Source organism: Carassius auratus, chromosome 25 (assembly GCF_003368295.1).
Source record: "Carassius auratus strain Wakin chromosome 25, ASM336829v1, whole genome shotgun sequence".
Taxonomy (NCBI): domain Eukaryota; kingdom Metazoa; phylum Chordata; class Actinopteri; order Cypriniformes; family Cyprinidae; genus Carassius; species Carassius auratus.
Window position 1 is genome coordinate 2,063,417 of NC_039267.1, and position 24,095 is coordinate 2,087,511.

Consider the following 24,095-nt stretch of genomic DNA (forward strand, 5'->3'; position numbering starts at 1 on the left):
AATATACAATAAACAGTAAAAAATAAAAAAGTCAGTAAAAAATAATGAATAATAATAAATGATAAACTAAATTAAATTAAAATATAACACATGAAAATGCATAGTACATAAAATAAATAATCCATAATAAAAAAAATAAAAAATACTAAATGATATAAAATGTTTTTAAATAAAAACTGTTTAGTTTTTAATATTTAAAAAATATACATACAATATTACAAAATTGTAAAATAAGTCTAAAGGCAGGCGTACACGGTGTGATTTTTTCTGTTGTACGAGTTCGCATGCAATTTTTTTCAGTCATGTGGAAATCGCGTATTCTCGTATAGTCACGGCTCGTATCATTTTTAAATATGTCTAAAAAGTTTGTGAGCTATCGGTTTGAATTTGTGACATGTGTGCGGTTGAACGAGCCGATTTGTTGATTTATCTGAAGTTGACCAATCACGAACTAGGAAGACCACAGAAGAAGAAAGACGAAGATGGCGGCGCCACGGCGAATGTGGACTATTGACCTGGAAGATAAACTCGCTGATGTCTGGCAGGAACAGCGAGGACTGTATGATGTTTCTAGAAACGTGTTCCATGCTTTTAAGTTCTCTCTCTCTCTCCCTCTCTCGCTTACACATGCATATGTAGTTTACAGGGACTCTCCATAGACGTAACGTATACTGTATTTCCCCATACACTACCTCTATCCATCACGGAAAATGCATGTTTAAAATTTCTATTAAACACCGTATAGTATTTTTTAAAGCCATTTGGTTTACAAGGGCACAGCAATTGTCCTCACAAACCATGTTTACATTGTAATACCTATTTCAAATATTTATAAACCATATACAAGAACACACACACAGGGTAACCAAACGTCCCGGTTTCCTATTGCTGAAAAATAACCTGTACGTGTAGGAAACAGTCACGGCTCGTATCAATATTTTATTTGCAGTTATGAGAGAGGGAGAGCAGTTATATTAGGCGCGTTCCCCTTGAGGCACCGCTGCACGCACAGAATGATCACCTGTATGACATCAAAGTACCGCGAGAGCGATTCAAATGCATTGGATGTGCTCGCTTATCGCTCTCGCGATCCTTCTGTGCGTGCAGCGCTGCTTCAAGTCGAACGCGTCTATCAACTTCGTGTGATTGCTTCTGGAATTCACAGGTTGTAAAATCGTGTCGTATATCATCTCGTCCGTACGGTTTTCAGATAAACTCACTCGTGCCGTGTGCATGGACATACGATCTTCCGACCATCCGAATTCTCACTGTGTACACCCGCCTTAAATCATATTAATTTGAATTGCAATGGGGCATTTTTCACCCTGTCACCTTGAATTTTGGGTGGAAATTTTGTTCATTTTAATGGCATTTTTGCCTCAAAACCAATTAATTTCTGATCTTTATCATAACAGCAATTCATGCCTTATATTTCAGGACTTTTGAAGTTTGCATGAAGCATAGATCCACATTTAAGACATTTGGAAAAAGTTACAGCCTTACAGAAAATAGCACACAACTCATATGAACCAATTAAAGAAGCATAAAGGACTGAAAGACACAAAAGTGAGTAAATAATGACAAAAGTAATATTATTGAGTGCATTATCACTTTAAAACCATACTACATGGGGGTATCTAATATGGTTGGTTATTCCAGCGAAGCGTTTGATTAATTTAAGTCAGAGTTGTGGAGCGGCTGGAGTTCATTTACTTTCATTAGATGAAGAATTCCAATAAGCGGCTCATAAAGAAGACATTAATCCGCACATTACCAGCGATGGCAAAGCACACGCCAGCACACTTAAACCACACCGCTGAGAAGAGAAACACTGAGTTTCCACAAGCAAAGCCACACAGATGCACTGTGAAACAATACTGTGAATTTTATTAAAATACTGTAAAATGCTACAGCAAAAACCTGTAAAATGGTTAACGGTATCAGTTCCCCATACTATATACGTAAAAAAACTGTATTGGAGATTACATGTTATTTTACGGAACTATACCGTTTTTGGGAGTGAACAACAATTTACAGTAAATAACCGTAAATTGACATTCCCAGAATTCCCTGCATTACATTTCAAATTTGATATTTCTTTGTTAAAATAACTATGTTTTGTATGTACAGTTGTGTACATTAGTGTAGTATGTTACACAGAATGTTGTTAAATTAATGTTTATTGCATTATTTCAGTTTGATGTGCGTCACCAGAAAGTCGTTTAGTGTTTGTGTGAATGACACTGTGCACCTTCTATATGCGTTTAATATTTAAAAGCTGCTTGTGATGGCTACAAAACAGGTTTCTATACTTCAATACGTCGGCATATATCAGTTAATGAAATTACGGTATTTAAATGTAAATTAAAGTTAAAACGGTAAACCCAAAATGTTGCTACCGAATTTTTTTATGGTAAAATTCTGGCAACAACAGCTGGTGTTTTTTTTTCAATCGCTTTTTTGAAATATATATATATATATATATATATATATATATATAGTGTGTGTGTGAATGCACTTGCTGAAGGAGTTGATGAAGCTGAAGTGTTACCTGAGGCGCTGCACGGCTGAGGGTCATGTGACTCGTGTCTGTAGAGCAGGTGAGGTTTGTTGTGCTCTTCCTCATACTCTTCTCCATCAGCGCTCAGCAGCGGCTCCAGAAAGAACTGACCACTGTGGGTCGTGAACGAGCCGATCTGAGGAAAAACACCACACAATCACCACAACGTTTGGTTTAAGTGATCAGACGAGTGAGAAATCCTAGAAAGAACAAACCTACAACCCTGGTTTTAGAAAACCATTTTAGTTTCACTGATTTAACCTTGAGTATTGCCTGGAATATTGCTTTAATAAACCATTTATTGGATAATATTTACAAAGAAACAAATAAGCACATTTCTGAAATAACAAAAATAATAATAAAAAAAGAGTAATTACTCATGTGTAAACTAAAATATTAATTATTATTACATTATAATATATTCAATTTAATTAAACTGAAAAATATAATAAATATCATATAAATATAAAATAAAATCATAAATAATTAAAATAAAACAATAACTGAAGGCCACAATCACTACAAATATCATAACACTAGCCTATATAATTAAAAAAGAATTATAATTTAGTAAAGACAAAATTAAAATAAAGGTAAAACGAAATACATTAATACATAATATTAAAAGAAATAATTAATATAAATGTGTAGTAAAATGAATTAAATACACATGATATAAATAAATAAATAAAATTGAAAAAATAAAATAAAATACGAATGTTAAAATAAATAAATAAATAATATTAGCTAAATAATATTAATACTAAAATAAACTATATAAATAAAATTGTATATACCATTTCATACTATATAAATATCAATTAATACTATACCAATCAAAATTATAGAAATTAATGTTGAATGTATAATAAATAAAAGTGAATAATAAGTAATGAGGCATTATGATTGACAGCCGCATAAACCCTTCTCTAGAATCACGGGTCATCACCACGGCAACACGTTCAAACACAGAATTCCACATTCCTGCAAACATTCCGAACAGAAGCGAGCTTTATGATGCTGTACGGAAAACATCCGACAAAAACAGTGGAAAGTGGGAACACGCTTGGGTCTGATTGAACCAATGGAAACATCTTTGACATGAACGCAGTGAAGACTGTCATCATTACACACACTCACTTACTTTATCCTGGATAAACTGCTCGGATTCCCTCAGAAACACATCTCTCCCACAGCGTGACCTTTCAGCTCCGCAAATACTTGTGCAGATATTTACATTCACATTTATGAATTTAGCAGATGCTGTTATACAAAGTGACTTACACTGCAATCAGGATTTACTTTTTTTTTTTTTTACCAGTATGTGTGTTCCCTGGGAATCGAACCCATGAATCTTTGCGCTGCTAACTCAATGCTCTACCACTGAGACTGAAGGTGGTCAAAATCATTATAAAAATCATGTGATTGAGTGATTGAAAAGAAAAAATACTAAAATAAAAAAATATTCATTTAAAAAATAATTACATTAAATTAAAATTAATTAATTAATAAAAAATATATAGAAAAATATAACTAATTCTACATAAACGGTAAAAACATTAAAATAATTAAAATGAATACAAATTATTATTAAATATATAATGAATAAATATAAATCAAAACAATTAAATTAACAAATGACCCACAAACGACAACCAAAAAATCCGAGATTAACTTTAAATAATAATAATAAATAAATACAAAAAATAATTTTAGAATAAAGTTTATGTATAAAATTATTAAAATAAATTAATTAATTCATTAAAGCAAAAAAAGTACATTAAAATACTCTAAATTAATACAAATGAATGTTAAATTCTATAAATAATAAATAAATGACACAACATAGTGTGAGCTCATACAAACTATGTTGCTATTGAATCAAATGATGAACAATTAAAGGAACAAGCGAGGTCAAGCTCAAATCCCTATCAAACTATCATGAAGTCTGAGGACAGATCTGTGTGAGGAACAGACGGCTGACAGACGTGGAGTACGTGTGTGCGGTCTGAACGACAGCAGGAGAGCGTAAAAGCCTGACATTAGGAAGACGTCGCTCAGCAGAGATTCAGAGGGATCTCGAGGAAGATTTCTGACAGCTAAACACATCCGATCACAGCCTGAGGGATGGAAAGATGACATAACACTCCCTCACAAATCCCACAAATCCCTGAGAGTACAGCAGTGACACACACACACACACACACACACACATGTTCAGACACGACCAACAGATGATGCTCACTAACCAGCACAACAAAGAAAGAGTCGTGACACCGCGGTAAATGATGATACATGAGTACACTGGCTTACATTCATCACTAAACCAAAACTAGCACAGAAATATTCAGAAACTGATTGCATGTTCAAAACAGTAAAAAAAATTGGCAATAAATGATGGTAATGAAAAACATGATTTCCAAATGCTTTTAACAGTGATGCAATGAATGTAATGAGAAAACAAAATGTTTTATAACTGTAAAGTATGCATGTGTTATGGTATATATATAGTATATAAACACTAAATTTAATTTATATAAATATAATACAATATAATTAATATTGAGTGTCATATTCAGTATCAGTATCACATCTGTGATAATGTTTTGATGAGATTCACCCATGAACTGTACATGTGTAATATCATCAGAGGTCATGCGAGGTCACTGTCAGACGTTCATGAACATCTGTCCTGAGGTTATTACGTTCATGTGGACAGATGCTGTCAACAATCAGACATCAGGAGAAGAACATCAACACATGACGGTCGAGAGCTGCAGATCTGATGCTGAATCTGGATCTGAACCTGATTCCAAAGCATGAATTTTAATTTCATGCTGGAAAACTGGTAAAAAAAGTTAGCAAAATATACAAAAAAGTACTGAAAATGTAAATGAAAAGAAGTATATGTTTAATAAAATATTATCTAAAACTAATTCTGGCATCTTCTGGACACTTTAAGTAAATAAATCTACACACTTCACTTTTAGCAACAATTTTAGATGTGAAACATCGAATCAAATGCTACAAATAAATATGCTAAAACACATGATAGTTAAAAATTGATAGCCTGAATGCACTGTAAGTCGCTTTGGATAAAAGCGTCTGCTAAATGCATAAATTTAATTTTAATTAAAAAATGAGAGAATGTGCTGTCTATCATTTATTATGTAAATGATTAAATATCTCTTTCAAAAAGAAGGTTACAATAAAGTTAGAAGGGTAAAATGTAGTAAACTATGAACAGAATAAATAAATATTTCCTTTTTATATACACTTTTTACATTTTGTAGCAAAATATTAAACTAACAATATATATATATAAATATATATATATATATATATACATACATATATACATATATACATGTACACTCTCACACACAAAATATTAAAAGAAAATATAAAATAATTATTAAAGTAACACTATTTTCTGATATTTTATTTAAAAAACATTTTTAATTTTTTTGTAACAAAATGTAAAAATAAATTTTTTTTATATATTCACACGCATGCACTCACACAAAAAACTATCATAATAAAATATAAAATAATTATTTAAATAATACTGTTTTTTTATATTTTATGAAAAACATTTTGTACATTTTTGTACCTATTTTCTTTTAAATACAAGATGAAAAAAATGAATAAATAAAATAAATATCCCATTCTTGTTTCATATTAATTATATATTTGTACACTTTCTCTTTTTTATATCTTTCACAAAATAATAATAATTTAAATAAAAGAAAATACTAACGTTTATTTTCTAAATAAATGAACAAACAAATCTGCTGTGGGATGATGCTCCTGTCTTTCATCTAAACCTCTGAGTGTTTGCATGTTGTGAATCTGTTTAAAACACAACTCGTCTGACGCTCCTGTCGTCCTCTGAGCTCTGAGACGTGACGGACGACTCGATGATGACCTCCTGACCTCATCACAGACTACACGACCTGCGGCTACATTTACAACCGGCGCTAACCACCTCCCACCGCCTCAGATAACTAATTAACAGATGACCAATGCAAACGGGTCAGGAGCACATCCTCCACAACAGCACTTCCACCGAGGGCCATAAACCAGAGCACAGAGACACTGGAGGGTCAAACCGGTTTGGAAGATGAGCAAACAGACTATATTTGAAAGTGTTGGACAGCTGGGTGTCATATTTACCAAATCACATCCATAATTCTGGCTCACATGCGTCGATTCTCCCATCTAAAATAACTAGCAGGGTGGTTTAGAGACCTGCTCGTGCTTCAGACACGCTTCCCATTAAAACTAGAGAAGAATAACTTAAGTAAACCAAATCTCAATCTTCACACGAGCAACTAATCCTGGATTCTTACCAAGTTTCCTGCTGGTAAAACCGTGTAATTAACAGCTGGAAATGCTATGAGTGTTCCCAGTCAACCACTTAACCTCTAGTTAGATTCTGTGGCATTACAAAAGAAATAAAAATTGGAGGAGTTCACAACCTTGTGCGTGCTACTAGTTACCAACTCAGATCTGTAACCTACAGACTAAACCTGTGTTTACAGTCACTAGTCCAATCCATTCGACTCATTTCTCCCATCTAACATAACCAGCAGAATCATTTCCAATCTGTTTCCCATCAAAAACCGGATTGGATAACTCAACTAAACCACATCCTAATCTTATCTCATTGAAATTACCCTAATTATGAGTTGCCTGCTAGTAAAAACCACAAGTAATTACAAGTTGGAAACACTCAGACTAATCCCAGTTAACCACTGTGACCATAATAGAACAGTTAGCAACCACTACACATTACCAGTTACCAGTCCAGGGGTCTCTTTTTCAGTATATATCATGCTAAAAGTCTTCAGATGTATATTAATTTAAGATCGTGGGTGTGTGCATCTCCACCCTGACTCCTCCCAGAAATTACCATATATGGAGCTAAGAACACCTAGCCTCATCTTCATATCGTTCCATGCATAATCCAAATAATACGAATTTTTGCAAGCCTATAACAATTTGCTGTCATTAAATCAGGAAAAGCACATCCACTATATGTCTTAATTCATACAACCTATTTTTGTTTAACTTCTGCGTAATGACTTTTTATAATTTCATTGCTTATCTCCATTAATGAGAGTGGAATATTAAATGTAAATGTTGGTTTTGCCATGAAAAAAGTTTAAACTCATTGTGTACACCTTAATGTTTTCACTACATGAAAAAGAGTTTGTACACACGGTCTAGAATATCTGTACGGTGCGTACATATTTACACAACGTTTATTTTTTATAAATCCGGATACGTGCATGGAAAATTGCTTGCAAATATTTATATGCCATTTTGTTTTGCATACGCAGCGTTTATAAATGAGACCCCACTTAACCCTCTAGTCAACTAGTCAACATTTCTCCCATCTAAAACAACTAGCATTGCAGATTAAACATATGTTCATGTCTCAGACACCTTTTCCATTAAAGCTAGAGAAGATCAACTTAACTAAACTAAATCAGAAAAAAATCAACAACTTAAAACCAATGCCGAACAACTCCTGTTGAATTATGTCAGAATTATCAATTTCCTCCTGCTAGTAAAAACTTGTAATTACCAGTTGGAAATGCTCTGGTTAATCCCAGTTTAACACTGAACAACTTGGAAAAGTCTACATGTTATTTAGATCTTTAACCACTAAACTCTGTTTATACTAACTAACCCATGATACCCTATTATTTCTGCCAATTAAAACAACTTGCTTCAGGCATGTTCTCCATCAAAACTAGAGAAAAACAACTCAACTTAACCAAAGCTTAAACTAGTCCTGTGCTCATTTTGGAATTACTGTAATCATGAGTTTCCTGCTAGTTAAAAAGGGTCATATCTTTGTTCAACTCGTAACTACATTAAGGCTAAACTCTGAATAATCCTAGTTAACCATTGCAATATATCACAAAAACAACCAAAATTAAACTGCTAGAAAACATGAAACATTACCAGCCCACATCTTTAACAAATAAACCCTGTTTATAATCATTACTCCAGTCCACTCAAGTCATTTTTCCCATCTAAAATAACTAGGCTAGTAGTTCGAACATTGTGCACAGGCATGTTTCCAGTCAACCCTTCTGTGGGAAGACTAGTTAAACTAGAGAACAACTCAACCAAACCCTAAACTTCACAGAATTAACTAATCCTACGTTAGTTCATTCTGTGGTCCAATCAATTTAACTAGTACTGCGTTCATCTCAAAATTACCCTAATTATAAGTTTCCTGCTAGTAAAACCACTGATGTCTTTGTTGAACTCGTAACTACATGATGGAAACACTCTGACTAATCCCAGTTAACCACTGTGATGTCCCACAAACCAACCGAAATGGAAGAGTTAACAAGCTCTACACATTACTAGTTACCACTAATACAGTGTTTGAGTAAAACAGAGGAGAGTAACTCAACTAAACCGAAGAGTAATCCAGCATCCATGTCAGAATTACAATAAATATGCATTTCTCTCTAGTAAAACCACTCATGTTGAAGTTGGAAATGCTCTGACTTCCCAAAAACTACCCGTGTTTGGGGTTACGCAATACAAGTAGCTCAAGTTACGTAATCAGATTACTTTTTCCAGTAGGCCTCCAGAGTTACTTTTCCAAATTACTTTGTTTCTGTTATTATAAAACAAACAGCCAAGCACAACCCAGGAAGCAAAAAGTAACACAAAAGTAACGTAATGGATTACTTTCCATAAAAAGTAACTAACGCAATTAGTTACTTCTTCATGGAGTAACGCAATATTGCGATGGATTGATTTTAAAAGTAACTTTCCTCCCATTCTGAAGCAGCTTCACCAGTCCAGACGTTTAACCAGCAACAGTGTTACTTTTAAAAGTAATGCATTACAATATTGCGTTACTCCATAAAAAAGTAACTTCTTTCTCTCAGCATGGTGAAATGAAAGGTGTCAGTGAATAAACAGGAAAACAAAGTATCGTTACTTATTTGAAAGCAACTCAGAAATGGTCTTGTTCATTTAAAAGTAATGCATTCCTTTACTAGTTACTTGAAGAAAGTAATCTGATCACACAACTTGCATTACTTGTAATGTGTTACCCCCAAAACTGACTGGCACAATCTTATACGCATAGTCTATCCATAAAAGTAATGCAATTAGTTACTTTTTTAATGGAGTAACACAATACTGTACACTAAAAATATAGTGCTAAATAGCACTAAATGTGGTTCTTTGGCTTGCAATGATAGGGGAACCACTTTAAGTGCTACATAGCACCTGTATCTTTAAATATGGTGCTATACAGCACCTTAACCACCCCAAAGTACTGCTTAATAACCATTACAGGTTCTTTATAGGTAATATACAGGTCTTGCATGCCACTATGTAGCACCTCAGCTTCCACAAAGAACCGCTGAAGATTTTATTTTTTGTGTGTGAATGGAATATTGCACTAGTGTAATGGATTATTTTTACAGTAACTTTCCAGTTAGCTTCACCAGTTCTCAGTCCAGATCTTTAACCAGCACACTCTCATACTCACTAGTCCAGTGCAGAGGCTAAAGACGGCGTGGTGTTCCCTGCGATCGTTGACGTGTCCTCTGAAGAAACAGTGGCGCAGGTCTGCATCGTCTCCATGCTTCTCTTCCTCTCCCAGGTGAAGCACTGTGTAAGATGGAGCGATGAATCCAGAATCAGCCGTGAGGTTCAGGTGAAACGCCTGGCCGAACGCCTCAAACCGGTAATGAGCCCTCGAACCCGAGACCTCTGCGTCAGTGCTGCGCCTCCTCCTGCGGTAATGCAGCCGGTGCGGGAACGACTCTCCAAAATCATTCAAGCGCACCGGGGTGATGATCTCATACGCTGACAGCTGTCTGATGAAGCTCTCTGAAATCACACGAAGTGTTCGAGATGTTTCAGACATTTCATATCAAATCAGACACTACCTGTGTCCCTGCAGCACAGAAGCAGTCATCAGTAGCACAGGTGTATTTAAAGCTATAGACAACAATACATTGTATGGGTCAAAATTATACATTTTTCTTTTATGCCAAGTAAAGATCATGTTCCCTGAAGATATTTTTGTAAATTTCCTAACCTAAAAATATATCAAAACTTCATTTTTGATGATGATTAGTAATATGCATTGCTAAGAACTTCATTTGAACAACTTTAAAGATGATTTTCTCAATATTTAGATTTTTTTAGACTCTCATTTTCAAACAGTTGTATCTCAGACAGATATTGTCCTACTAACAAACCAGACACCAATATTCAGCTTTAAGATGATGCATACATTTCAATCTCAAAAAGCTGACCATCATGACTGGTTTAGTGATCCAGACACAAATATGTGAGCTCACTCTTCTAAATGTGTGAATGTGATTCATCAGATCAAGTCAGGCTGGTGTCGTGGTGAGTTTTAGTGGATGTATAGAGTCAGTTCTCCTCATGTTCCTCGGTCAGGTGCAGAGGAATCACAGGTGTAGAGAATCACATCAACTACCAACATCATCCACTAGCTAACCACACACCATCACTGAAACACACATCTACTGATTCAGCGTTTCAAACATACTAACGTTCATGCAACTTTCTTATGATAAATTGCATTTGCTTTGAAATGTATCATCCAGTGCAATGACGTGCAAAATGCAATTCGGGTTTCTAGATACACTGTATATAAGTCTAGAGGTGCTTAATACACCCCATATAGCTTTCAACATTAGTGTCATTTAAAGTGACAACACATTTACACAATATATAATTCATTTAAACATAACGCTAGTCTGTTTACATGCACAACAGACAATCCGCTTTATAATGTCATAGGAACTATAAAGCAAACTTCAAAAGCGTGTATGAGCTAATCGTTATGGTGCATCTGAGACTGACCGGTGTCTTATAGATTTTGTGCGTGTTTTACCTTGTTTGTGGTGCAGTTTGTACGTTTGTGCGGTGCGTAAAAGCGCGGAGAGGTGCCACACGAGACCCAGCAGCCGGAGCGCAGGAGCCCGCATGATTCCCCGGCGCTCTGCCGCTCGCTCTCCGCCGTCCTCTGTTCGGATCTCCGGGGCTGGAGCGTCTCTACCGGCTCTCGTCCTTCAGCTGCAGCTCCTCCGATCCGCCGTCATGCCGTTAAAACACCCGCTCGGAGCCGCTCATGTCGTCATGGCTCTCTGTGCTCAGTGTGTGCGCGTCGCACGGATCGGTGCCAACGGGCTTTTTTTCGCTCCTTGGCTCTCCATAGGACACCCCCCTAAACACACACACACTCACTCACAAGCTTCATGGTACGCCCCCTACTCTGCAAACTCAAAATCGACCCATGAATCAGTTCACATCACATCAAGAATTTATTTGACTGAAGAACAACAAAACCTGCAGCAGTGACCGCTGACAGTGAGCTGTCATTAACACACACACACACACACACACGCACGCGCGCGCGCACACACACACACACACGCACGCATGCACACACACTATTAGGTCTTAAAGTTAATAGCTGCACTACTTTTCTTGTTACAAAATAAAATTAATCAAAATCAACAAGTTAGTGAACAGATAAAAAGAGATAAAAATATGCATTGAATAATAACATCAATTATACTTCATATATCTTAAGAATCACATTTTGCATTAAGAAAATTATGTGTTTTTGCAGTAAATTTAGTTTTATTTAATATGCATTAATGATTAAAGATGGATGTATGACCGATGAATAGAATGATAAAATGAACAAACGATAGATACATATATAGATAGATAGATAGATAGATAGATAGATAGATAGATAGATAGAGAGAGAGAAGATGATTTAAAACATACATTATAATACATATAATTAGAAGAAATGACTGATAGAGGCATGTTGCTTGTTAAAAACAAAAGATACACTGACAGCCTTAAAAATCAAAACTGAGATAAAATCCAGAGATGAGAAGACTTTAATTCATCATTAATGAAGTAATTCTGTCAGAATGATTCATGTCAGTGCAGTAAAACACTGGTGACTGTTTTATCTGTTTCCTGTGAACGTAAAGTCGCAGTAAAAGGTTGTAAAGATTGCATCACCTTCATTCTTCTGAGCTGTAAAAGCTTTTTATGAGAGGAAAGAGTCATGAGATGATATGAGTTGCATCCCAATGAGAAGAAAAAACAAGTGAAACTGATTTTCAACAGTACTTGATCAAATGTTAAAGACAGACGTGTTGTGAGCTCTGAGGTCTACCCTTTTGTTGTAGAATCTGTTTGAATGAATTCCATTTTTTTTATTTCAAATAATTGTGTTTAATAGTGTGCATTTTTCCTAACCACTTTTTTCAGTGGCACGGTTATGTAAGTTTTTCCTTTTATTTTCTCATCAAATGTATTTACAAGTCTTGGTTAAAATGCTTAAAGCTACACAGCAACCAGCCGAGGAGAAACACAACATTAAAAACTTTCATTTGAAGCAAAAATAAAAAAATAAAATAAAATAAATAGCCTACTTTGAAATATGACAAAAAAAAGACAAAAATAGGACATTGTGAACTCAACGGCTTTAATGAGGGAAATAACTATAATACCATAATGCACTGCAAATGACAATCAAATGAAAAACAATGGAGAAATAACCAATATTTAGTATTTCACAAATTCATTGTTTTTTTTTGTTTTTTTTTTTTACCACAAAAATTCATTGTTTTTTACCACAAAATCCTCTATTAAAGACAATTATAAAAAAAAATGGATGGGATCAGCAAAAGCTATAAAGATTATTAACATTCTCATAGCTCACAACAGGTCTGTCTGTAATGGTTTAGTTATTATTCAAAATCTGTTTCTAAATGTAGAAACCCATGGTGATTTTACTTCAAAAAACTACATTACCCATGATACTGTACAGAAACTTCCACCAATCAGAGAGTCGTGGTGAGCAAAAGAGATGTGTGTCTCCTTCCACTCCCATGAAGCACCATGAATGATATAGATCTCTAAATGTTAACAAAATACTTTAATATTTGTAAATATTTTTCAATAAACTTTTTATTCTATAGACACAGTCCTTGAATTTGAAATGTGTGGATTTCGCCTTACTTTTTAATTCAATGAAGTCATTTGCAGTGCTTTATGGGATTGTAGTTCTTTCCCTTACTAAAACCATAGCTGGCTGGTTTGGTTCAGGGATTGGTTCATAGTTGTTTAACAAAGACTTTTTAACATCCTTTAATGAAAGGGGAAAAAACACTTCTGGAACCAGCAGCACTGAAAAAGTGGCCTCTATAGATTTTTTTTAGGATTTGATCTGATGTTTAGCGCTCATTGTCTCCATCTTCTAAAGTCTCTGATTGACTCACAATGGCTGCCTCTCACATGTTGTGGCACACCGAAACACTCGCAAGCTTCCGACCCTCTCACTTGACCTTTGACCCCCGATGACCTGTGGGTGGCCCCCAGCAGGATCTTGGGAAACTGTTCGGGGTCCGTTAGGGTTCAAGTTAAAAACCCAAACTTCAATTCAGCCTAAAGTCATAAAATATCCATGAAAGTTATGTGAAAGAGCAATTGATGGAGGTCAAAGTCACTTTTAAAAGTAATATTTCCAAAAAACAATTTTTGGTTCCCTACAGAATCTTTCAGTGAACAACTCTTAAAAGAAAAAGTCTGTAGAACATTTTAATCATTTAAAGAAATGTTTTCCAGTCTAAACAACCTTGTAAGGTTCCTTGGATGCTCAAGGTTCTTCACGGAACATTGATGCCAGTAAAAAACATTGCTTTTTAAAATTGCATGAGTGTTTCTTCTTCATAACTCTAAGAGAAAAAGAGGAAAATGTTAGGGAATGTTTATGCCCACAAGGAATGTGAAATATTGCATTCGATAGGCAAAAAGATCATCTTACATCATCGCATTTACAGTCCAAACACACCATGTACAGTATCAGTAACATGTTGAAGACGGATGGCATTGAGATTTATTGTGTAAATTTGTTAAGGCAGCTTTGCTTTACACTGTGCCAGAGGAACACAATCTGACCAAGTGTTTCGTGCACGTCTGTGTGTGTGTGTGTGTGTGCCTCAGGGCTCAGTTCTTGGACCACTTCTCTTCTCTGTCTACATGGCATCATTAGGTTCTGTCATTCAGAAACATGGCTTTTCATACCACTGCTATGCTGATGACACTCAACTCTACTCTCATTCCATCCTGATGATCCGACGGTAGCTATTCGCATCTCAGCTTGTCTAACAGACATTTCTTGCTGGATGAAGGACCGTCCAGTAAGAATGATTGATGATCAGCTGACTTTCTCAGACTACATTGCTAAAACTGTCCGATCCTGCAGATTTGCTTTATTCAACATCAAGAAGATCAAGCCCTTTCTTTCGGAACATGCTGCACAACTCCTTGTTCAAGCTCTTGTTCTGTCCAGGCTGGACTATTGCAATGCTCTCTTGGCAGGTCTTCCAGCCAATTCTATCAAACCTTTACAATTAATCCAGAACGCGGCAGCAAGATTAATGTTTAATAAGCAAAAAATAATGCTTGTCTCACCTCTGTTTATCAATCTGCATTGGCTACCAAAAGCTGCTTGCATTAAATTCAAGGCATTACTGTTCGCTCACACTCTCTTTAGAAAATAAAGATTGTAGGGGTTATTTTTCTGCTTTTTGATCTTAAGACCTTTTTGTTGTTGTTGCAAGCCTCTCTGATCTCCTGAAACATAAGCATCTTCTTTAAGAGCTCTTCTGAGCTGAAACGCTTCAGTGCTGCTCAAAGTCACGACTGGCTGGATGTTTAAAAGCTGTCTGCTCTCGTTTACATATGGAAAGCTTTGACCCTTAGCTCAACGGCACCAGTAAATATGCATGGTTAACATTACTGACACACCTTCCTGCTTTTTTGTGTTTGATATTTAAGCTTTTGTTAATGATTGACCCCACTAAACTCTTCGGACACTGATTGTGCAATGATGCAAGGCAGCTTTGCACGATTATGTATCATATTATTAACCACATAAAGAGAAAAGTTACATTTTACAAACTGAATTTTGAAGAAATATTGCATAAATTAGGAATGCATTCAATGTATTTCTTTTTCTACTGAAGACAAAGAATCAAAAATAACATATATGAATATATTCTAGCATTATTAACATATATATAACATTTATACTGTATACCAATATTCATGTATACGTTAGCTGTCCAAAACTCATCAAATTTCAGATAGTTTTTTGAACAAATCCTATCATTTACCCCCTGAACACTTGCAGTACACTACATGGCACCGTTATCTGATGCGTTGCAGCTTGATGTGTCTTCAACTACTAAACATACCTTACAAAAGCATACTAGAAGAACATCACTCAAAGCAAAACATTTAGACGCAACAAGCTTCTGTCCCGAAAAACTTTGGTTTTTACTGTTCTGGAACGCAAGGCATTAGTAAACATGACCCGAGAGAGAGTTTAAGCGTTTAGGACGAATTGGCTTTGGAGGCACTTAATTTAAAGTGAAAAATGCTGAACATCAGGGTCAAGTGAAAGATTTAGCCAGTCAGACAGATACTGAACGGCCTCTCTGAGCTGAGCCAGCAGGAAAATCAATCACTCCAGCCACTTTCCGAGACCTAAAATGGAATTACGTTCCCCAGCACAGTTCATCTAGCTAATGGAATTCCTGACCTGCCTGTTTGTAGGGAAAGTCATTGAGGGTTTCTCTAGTGCTCTTTTCATCTGACAGTTTCAAGCGATGGCAAAAATGGCATAATTTATGACCCCGTTCACAGCCATGCCTCCAGACAGGTGTTCTCATCATCCCACCTGAAACCTGCATTTTCTTTGGATTAAATCCCCCTTCGTTTTCCATCCCAACTCCGATTCTCCTTAGCTTAATCCTCAAATTCCATGGCCTTAGGAATGCCGGAGCGGCCTGTCAATTGTCTTCCCATCCTTTCAGAGGTGAGTTCCCAGGCTTAGCCCTGAAGACAGATTTGTGATGCTGTCAAAACAACTATCCTGAGATCTAAACTTCCCACCCCTGTGGTCTTACTCAACATGTGGCTTTAGAAAGATTTCAGAAAGTGGATTTGTTGACAGTACGACGCTCTATTCCGATGGCCCTTCATATCTGTGAAAGAAACACACAAAACTTAAAGAGCACGAGAAGTATCAGTCAATCAATCTTGGTGACCGTTCATTGGTCGTATTTACTCTTGTTGAATAACCTAGATGTGGCTAAATAAAGACGATTGTTTGCTGTTGCATTGCATTGCACGGGCAATGGCTTGTTGAAAGAGCCATGCGTCAGTTCTGTCAGGAACTTGCTGAAGCTAAAATTAAACTTTCTGTGAACTTCGCTTGAGTCGGTTTACAAGCTCTGGACACTTTGAAGAGGCCTAGGGCACTTGTACATGGCCACATAAAGCTAGTGAAACAGTTTCACACAATTGAACCTCACTGGTCAATATAACTGACCTGTGTTTCCCTGTGAGCCCTGGAAACATCGGATTAGAGTAACTTTCCACCGAACTCCATTGCCACATCGCCTCGTGCAATCTTTGCTTCTTTTAAAGGCAAACTAGCACCAAATGTGCACAAAGCATCTACAGTATGATATAGATAGGGTAGAGTAAGTATACTCAGCCCTGTTTCCATCTTTTCTTAATTCATGTCATTTTTTCCATGTGTGCAAACAATTTGCAAAGAACTGGACTTGGACAAAACAGCCATATGAATAATTTGGCAATGCTGTTTCCTTTAACTGTTATAAAGAGGCTGCTGGTAGTACGGTGGTAGGACCATGCAATGGTAGAAATGTTAATAGTAGACCACTATACCATTTAAATTGCGGTAGATCAATGGATATTCCATGCTAACATCAATTTTCTAATGAATTTTACAGAATATATACCGTTTCCCAAACTGAGACTAAACAGGGTTAACATGATGATATATGGCATGCTAAATATTTTATTTTTAGCATCATGAGCAATAGGGGTGAGAGTTATATCGGTAGACATTATTAACCGGTAGAAATTTGTCAACTTATTAAGTATTGCATTTTAAAAATAAGTTAATTTAAGTTGTTGAAACGCAATCAGCAGCATAGGAGATCTCATTTCACTATATGCATGCACTGTCTGAGAGGTCTTCGAGCACGCATTATTGAAAGCAAACAGCTGAAAAAAAAAACAAGAAAAGAAGAAGAAAAAAAACATGCATAACAGTATATTGGATCTGGGCATCTCTTAAAGCGACAGCAGTCTAATATTCCTGCTGCCTGTCATTCATGCTCCTCATCAAAAGAAAGAAAATCTCTCACTTCTGCTGAGCAAATCACTTTTATAAGTGGTCATATCACCCACACAAAGCAATTTAATCAACTACAGTGCAAACTCTCTAGGATATTTCAAGTGCCAACAGAATTTTTGTTTGACCAGAATGCATGTTAAAGAAATTTTTTCTTGCTACTGTGCTTCACTTCTCGTGACTTTTCATGCTAAACAAAATTTAGCATGTAAGCGCTATGTGAAAATGCTTACATATACATGCGTGGAATCAATTAAAACTGGTAGTATGTGAAGGCAGGGCCTCTGGGGCCCCGGACATACTGCAGGCGTCCTCACCCAGCAGGCTTCAGACTCTGACGTTGCAGTTGAATGAGTCTGCGATCTCAGGTTTCAGTCTGGCTAGCAGCTGCAGTGTTCTCATGCATTGGCCATCAAACTCGCTCACTGCTTATCTAGAATCAGTTCGTCCCACTCCCACAGTGACCGTGATGAAGTTAAACTGGCTTGAGATCAGTTATGAGGGGATACTATCAAACTAATCTATTTCAGGTACATTTGAGGGTCTGTTGAGAGTGATGCTAAACTTTTACATACAAGTAGGTTGGGTACTGAATGACCGACATATGCATGAACCACAAAATTACCATGATACTTCAAGAATACCATAACAATGCAACAGTACATATCAAAAAAAAAAAAAAAACATGTTACCACCATGGCACTTATTATTTAGTGAAATTTCATAGATTAAAACAGGTTTATATGCTCTGGCATTGCAGAATCAACAGGGAATGAGGAATCCCTGGTTGGAAACCCCCCAGCATATTCTGGTTAGGTATGTTTTGAAGCATGGAAGCTGGTTTGAGCTGGTCCGTAGTTGGTCATGAACTGGTTTAAACTGGTCCTGAGCAGGAGCTGGTTGTTTAGGACCAGCACCTAACCAGCTTATAACCAGCTATGGACCTAAACCACCTCAAACCAATCACAATGCTTTAAAACATACCTAACCAGTATTTGCTGTTTTCTGTTGTTGGTGTTGTTGTTTTTTTCTACAGGGATTTGTCACCAAAAATCATTTATTTGCCAGTTCTTTCCAGGTTTCGCTGGCTGTGTCAGGCCCTTGCCTTCATAAGATACTATCCTACGATGTTTTGGATCTGTGACAGTAGACAGCTGTGTGGTGTTTTGTTTATTAACAGCTGAAAACCTTTACCCCCACATGGCTCATGGGATGCGCTGACAGATTAGAAGGGGGTCGGCAGGATTACATAGATCTAAATCAATGCATAGGACAAATAACATCATCTTTACACAGAGCCATCCTGACTGAAATGGAAATGTTGAAATAAGAAATATTCTACAGCTTTCTCACAGTAGGCCAGAGTCAAAAGTTGGTTGAAATGTGTTCAACTGTTGTTGACCACATAAAAAAATGAGACTGCCAAGTATTTGATCTCCTAACCTTCATCAAATTCTAGTACCAAATCACAGGACTAACTGCAGAAAAGCATGCAGTTAACTAGCACACACTCATGCACACACATTAACTATATCTAATAATGTGATTTCCACAGAGGCGGAGCAGTTTCCTTCATGATGGCTCTTCTCCTGCTGACTGGAGTGTTTCACGCAGTGCGGATTGAGAAGAGAAGGAATGTTACTTCACTCCCTAGAGGCAACAGTCGAGACAACTGCTGCTCTATTTGTGAACTGCAACCAAAATAACAGGTTACTGAATTGGGTGGGATTGGACCAGAGTGGCCAATCAGTGGCTAGAACAGGGGTCAGTGTCCATTAGAAAGGTCTAAGTGTCACTAATGTGAGCGAAGTACCCCAGGGCTCCGTGTCAGGCACACTAGGTTTTCCTAATTAGGCCCTGATAGTGTTAGAAGGATTAACTTATTTAGAGACAGGGGTGCTCAGATAGCTAAAAGAGGGCAGGATGGTGATGAAAGCATCTTTTGGGATTCTTTGTTTTAATTATCCACATCTGAAAAGCTACTATTAATTGATTTACACATGTGAGTTACTAAATAAGAATGAGATGTTTGGCTGCAATCCCTCCACACCTGGTACTTAACTGACCAAAAACACTTCACCAAAGGCCCATGTTTAAACCAAGCTCTTCAAATTCTGGATGCATTTTCTCATCATGATGGACAAAATTATTCACTAAGTTTCAAAACCCAGAGAGCTGCCTTGCCATTTACTGTCTACATAATGAACATCTTTCCTGAAACTGCAACTGATTTGGAATGCTCCACTTTTGTATATTAATAAACAACATTTTACTTATGAACTGGAATGCATATTGAGAGTGCTTTCAACAGAAAAAACATGCTCTCTTGGTTTTGGTGGTACAGATCCCAACTGAAATGCAATGAATCTTTGTTAAAGGGGAAAAAAATTTCTCCGGAGGAAACCTTTAAAACACTTCTAACCCACAAACATAAATCCCCAGGTCGTCGGGAAGACCAAATCTCAACTGTTTAGGGTAGCAAAGCATATTTATCCTCTTGTGGTCTTGCCCTGCATATCAAAGGCTGCGAAATGGCTGACAAACTCACTATTTACATTTTATTTGCTGATGTGTACCTATCAATAATGGATGTACACGACTGCATGTTTAGAGATTGTGGAGCCAAACTCTTTCATTGCAGTAATTTCTGGTGCACCTCACCTGAACTGCTTTGTGGGACTGAAAATTATGGTTAGGGCTCCGGTGTCTGCTTACATAGGTCATTTAGACTACTCCACCAAATCAAAGAAAAGTCTGTATCCATTTGTCTGGCCATGGAGATCCCGTATGCTGAAAGACATCCAGAAACACAAGCCAAACCGCGTAAACTACACAAGTCAAAGCTCGAGACTGTGTTGCTCCATTGAGTTTGGTCATGTTAGTTATCCATGACCACCTACGGTGTCTAGTCATCTAACAGAGAATATATTTGTCAGCAGACTTTTTATTTATTGCTGTTTAAGTCTTCAAGTGTGGTATGTGTGTCATTCCTCTTACAGGTGAAAAAAAAACTTGTGATTGGACCAGTAAACAACTTGTTGAGATATTTTCCCTGCATTTGCAAGACGAGCCAGCATGCTGGTCAAAGTTTGCTGATCCAGCAAAAGCTCCCCTCGGGAAATGAAGCACTTTGGTGGAGACATCTAATATGCGTCTAAATCGGGATCAAACCACATATTTAAGCAGTGAATGGGCCAATAGCCCAGCCCAGCTAATATCTTTAATGAGTATCTCTTATATTGTCGAAGTGCGAACCCAACCCAACCCAACCTTGGCTGCCAGTTAAAAGCAGGATTACTCAACTAATCCCTGGAGAAGTGTTGGGCCGCCCTCCCCTGTCTCCTTCAGCTGGAGTCTTTTACAGGTGTCTGCCTGCATTTGCATTGATGTAGACCTTGAACGTGGAGCACATAATGTAACGTTTACAAAGAAAACCACAATGCCTGTTGGGGAAACCGATTTGTGATCTCGCTGACATTTGCAAAAACTACTTAGTCACTGCACAATGTCTGATGAACTTTGGAGAAGGGCTTCACTTAGCATATTAAGTATTAAGCAAAGAAGTACTAAGATGGTAACTATTTAAAATACTCTTTATGCCCAGAACATGACAGACACTTTTTTCATGTCTTTGAATGCTTTTCAAGTGGACACTTTTCCAGTCATTTTTCCATAACAAAATAGATTTCTTAACAGAAAAAAATAATTACTTTGTCTCTACATGTTTTAATGAGAGCAAATGTTTGTGTTGGCTGACTTTAATGATGCAATATCTTCATTAACCATTTGTCTTCCATAGTAGCATACATTTAGATCATGCAGCCATAGTTCTGGCTGTTGTATTAGACAGCAACTTGTCTTTTGAAAATCATATTTCCAATGTTACAAAAACTGCATTCTTCCATCTTAGAAACATAGCCAAGCTACGAAACATGTTATCTGTTTCTGATGTAGAAAAGCTAGTTCATGCATTCATGACCTCTAGACTGAACTATTGTAATGCACTTCTAGGTGGTTGTCCTGCTTCTTCAATAAACAAGCTACAGGTCGTCCAAAATGCAGCAGCTAGAGTCCTTACGAGGTCAAGAAAATATGATCATATTACCCCAATTTTATAGTCTCTGCACTGGCTACCTATTAAGTTCTGTATCAGTTACAAATTATCATTACTTACCTATAAGGCCCTAAATGGTTTAGCTCCTGCGTACCTAACTAGCCTTCTACCACGTTACAACCCATCACGCACCCTAAGGTCACAAAACGCTGGACTTTTGGTCGTTCCTAGGATAGCAAAGTCCACTAAAGGAGGTAGAGCTTTCTCACATTTGGCTCCCAAACTCTGGAATAGCCTTCCTGATAATGTTCGGGGTTCAGACACACTCTCTCTGTTTAAATCTAGATTAAAAACACATGTCTTTCACCAAGCATTCGAATAATGTATCTTTTTAATTGTGAGTGTAGTTGCATCTGTTCAAAAGCGCATTCTTATTCTTTAGCTTGGGTTAAACTAATTAGTTTTACTTTGTTGGAACAGCAGCTATGCTAATGATGTCTCTATGTGTTTCAATGTTTTACCACGGGATATGCACATAAACACTTATGAGCTACTACCTAATCTTGTAGAAACTGAATTTAATTGAACATTTATCAAACTCTTGTTATACATTTTTTTGAGGATAATTATATAGCAATAATGATCGTTATCATTATCCTTTTTGTGTGTGTTTATGCTATTACTAAAACATGTTAATATTATGATTCAGCTGTGTAAGACTATCGCTATTGGACAGCTTCCAGAACCCTAAAGTCTCAGAAAACTGATTTTCCACATGTTTAGGGAAATACTCTTTCTGTCCAATGTCCTTCAATACAGTTCCTGAACTGCTCTTAGGGATGGAAACTGCACTTCAACATTTAACCTGTTTTGTTTTTACGATCTCCATGGGCAGTATGATACATTACCAACCGGTTCTGCTCGGAGTATTTGATTATAGCATCTGTGCTCATGTGCGTAATGCTTGGGTTCGTACTGTGTGTACCACATATGTGTGTGATTTAAGACCTGATGGAAGCAAGCCAAGAGCAAACTTGATATTATCATCATCGTCGTGACCGGCTTGACTCACTGCACTGAGTGAGAGCTTCAAAAAGTGCCACATCGGTCTAAATATCTGTGTTTCGGCATTCTTGCAATGAAATAAAAGCATGTTATTCAAGACTTGCTCGAGTGCAAGCATTAATGCATGAACATGACTATTCCTTAACTGCAAAAGCATCAAGTATAAATGGTTCAGAGCTAGTCTCAACAGTTTAGGCATGAAATGAGGTGTATATACATTCAGTGTTTGTGTTGAGCAAATTGAACAATTGAGTTTAAGTGCTGAACACATGTTGTCTAAAGCTGAATCCGCCGTGCCAAGACAATTATGAGTGTTGCGGATATTAACGGCCTTCTGAGCCTCTATACTTTTCAGACTGTTTTAGGGGTAAGTAAATTCACAGTCCAGCATTGCTAAACCCTCTTCATCGGACAGGTCACGTGGGAATACAGCCCAGGTGGTTTTCATTTTCACCCTCATCTGGAGAATACGTGCTCCTGCGTTCAGACTTCCCTCTCTCTCCTCGTCCTTCTTCACTCACTCTCCAGCAGTCTCCTGGTGGTGCGGGACACCTTCTTATTGATTTATCTCATATCCTCACCTGTGTTGTCAGGTTGTAAAAGGCCGTTGAGCTGCAGATAATCTGGGATGGAGGAGAATGAGGTCACTGAGCAAATTGTTTGCTCTGAATAACTTACTTTAAGGGTTTGGGTTCAGCTTTACCTGGAAAAAAACGTGGCGGGACTTTATGTGCACTGTTAGCATTCACCCTCCAAACCAGAGTGGGGTTCATTCTTGAAACACCAATTCTTTTTGAGAGAGAGAGATTTCTGATCCTTCATTGAAAGTCCAGGTAAACTACAATTTGTAGACCTAAAAAGGCCAAAAAATGGGCATTAAAGAATATTAAAAGAGCACTTTAATCCTATACAATCATTTTAATTTTAGAAAAATTATTTGAGGTTATATTTGGATAAACTTACCTCTTAACACAACCAGTTTGCCTGAGCAAGTACAGATGGCAGGGCTGTGTTTGGGAACATATTTGGACAAAATTTGCAATTCTATTCAGTGCTGGTACAGAAATTACACCCTTCACCGTTATTTCATTTACATTTAGCCATTGTGCAGACGCAATTCTTAAAGAGGC

At 36.8% G+C, this 24,095-nt stretch overlaps 1 protein-coding gene across 1 annotated transcript in view; it reads right to left on the reverse strand.

Moving 5' to 3' along the window:
• LOC113042975 (A disintegrin and metalloproteinase with thrombospondin motifs 20-like) overlaps window positions 1–11,872 on the reverse strand; it is a 44,073-nt gene extending 32,201 nt beyond the window's left edge. Inside the window, exons 1-3 of the mRNA XM_026202013.1 lie at window positions 11,478–11,872; window positions 10,095–10,438; window positions 2,552–2,696 (exon numbers count right to left, since the gene is read on the reverse strand). Coding sequence (XP_026057798.1) covers window positions 2,552–2,696; window positions 10,095–10,438; window positions 11,478–11,571 — 583 coding nt within the window. The 5' untranslated portion in view covers window positions 11,572–11,872. The remainder of the gene's footprint in view (window positions 1–2,551; window positions 2,697–10,094; window positions 10,439–11,477) is intronic.
• Window positions 11,873–24,095: the final 12,223 nt, after the last annotated feature.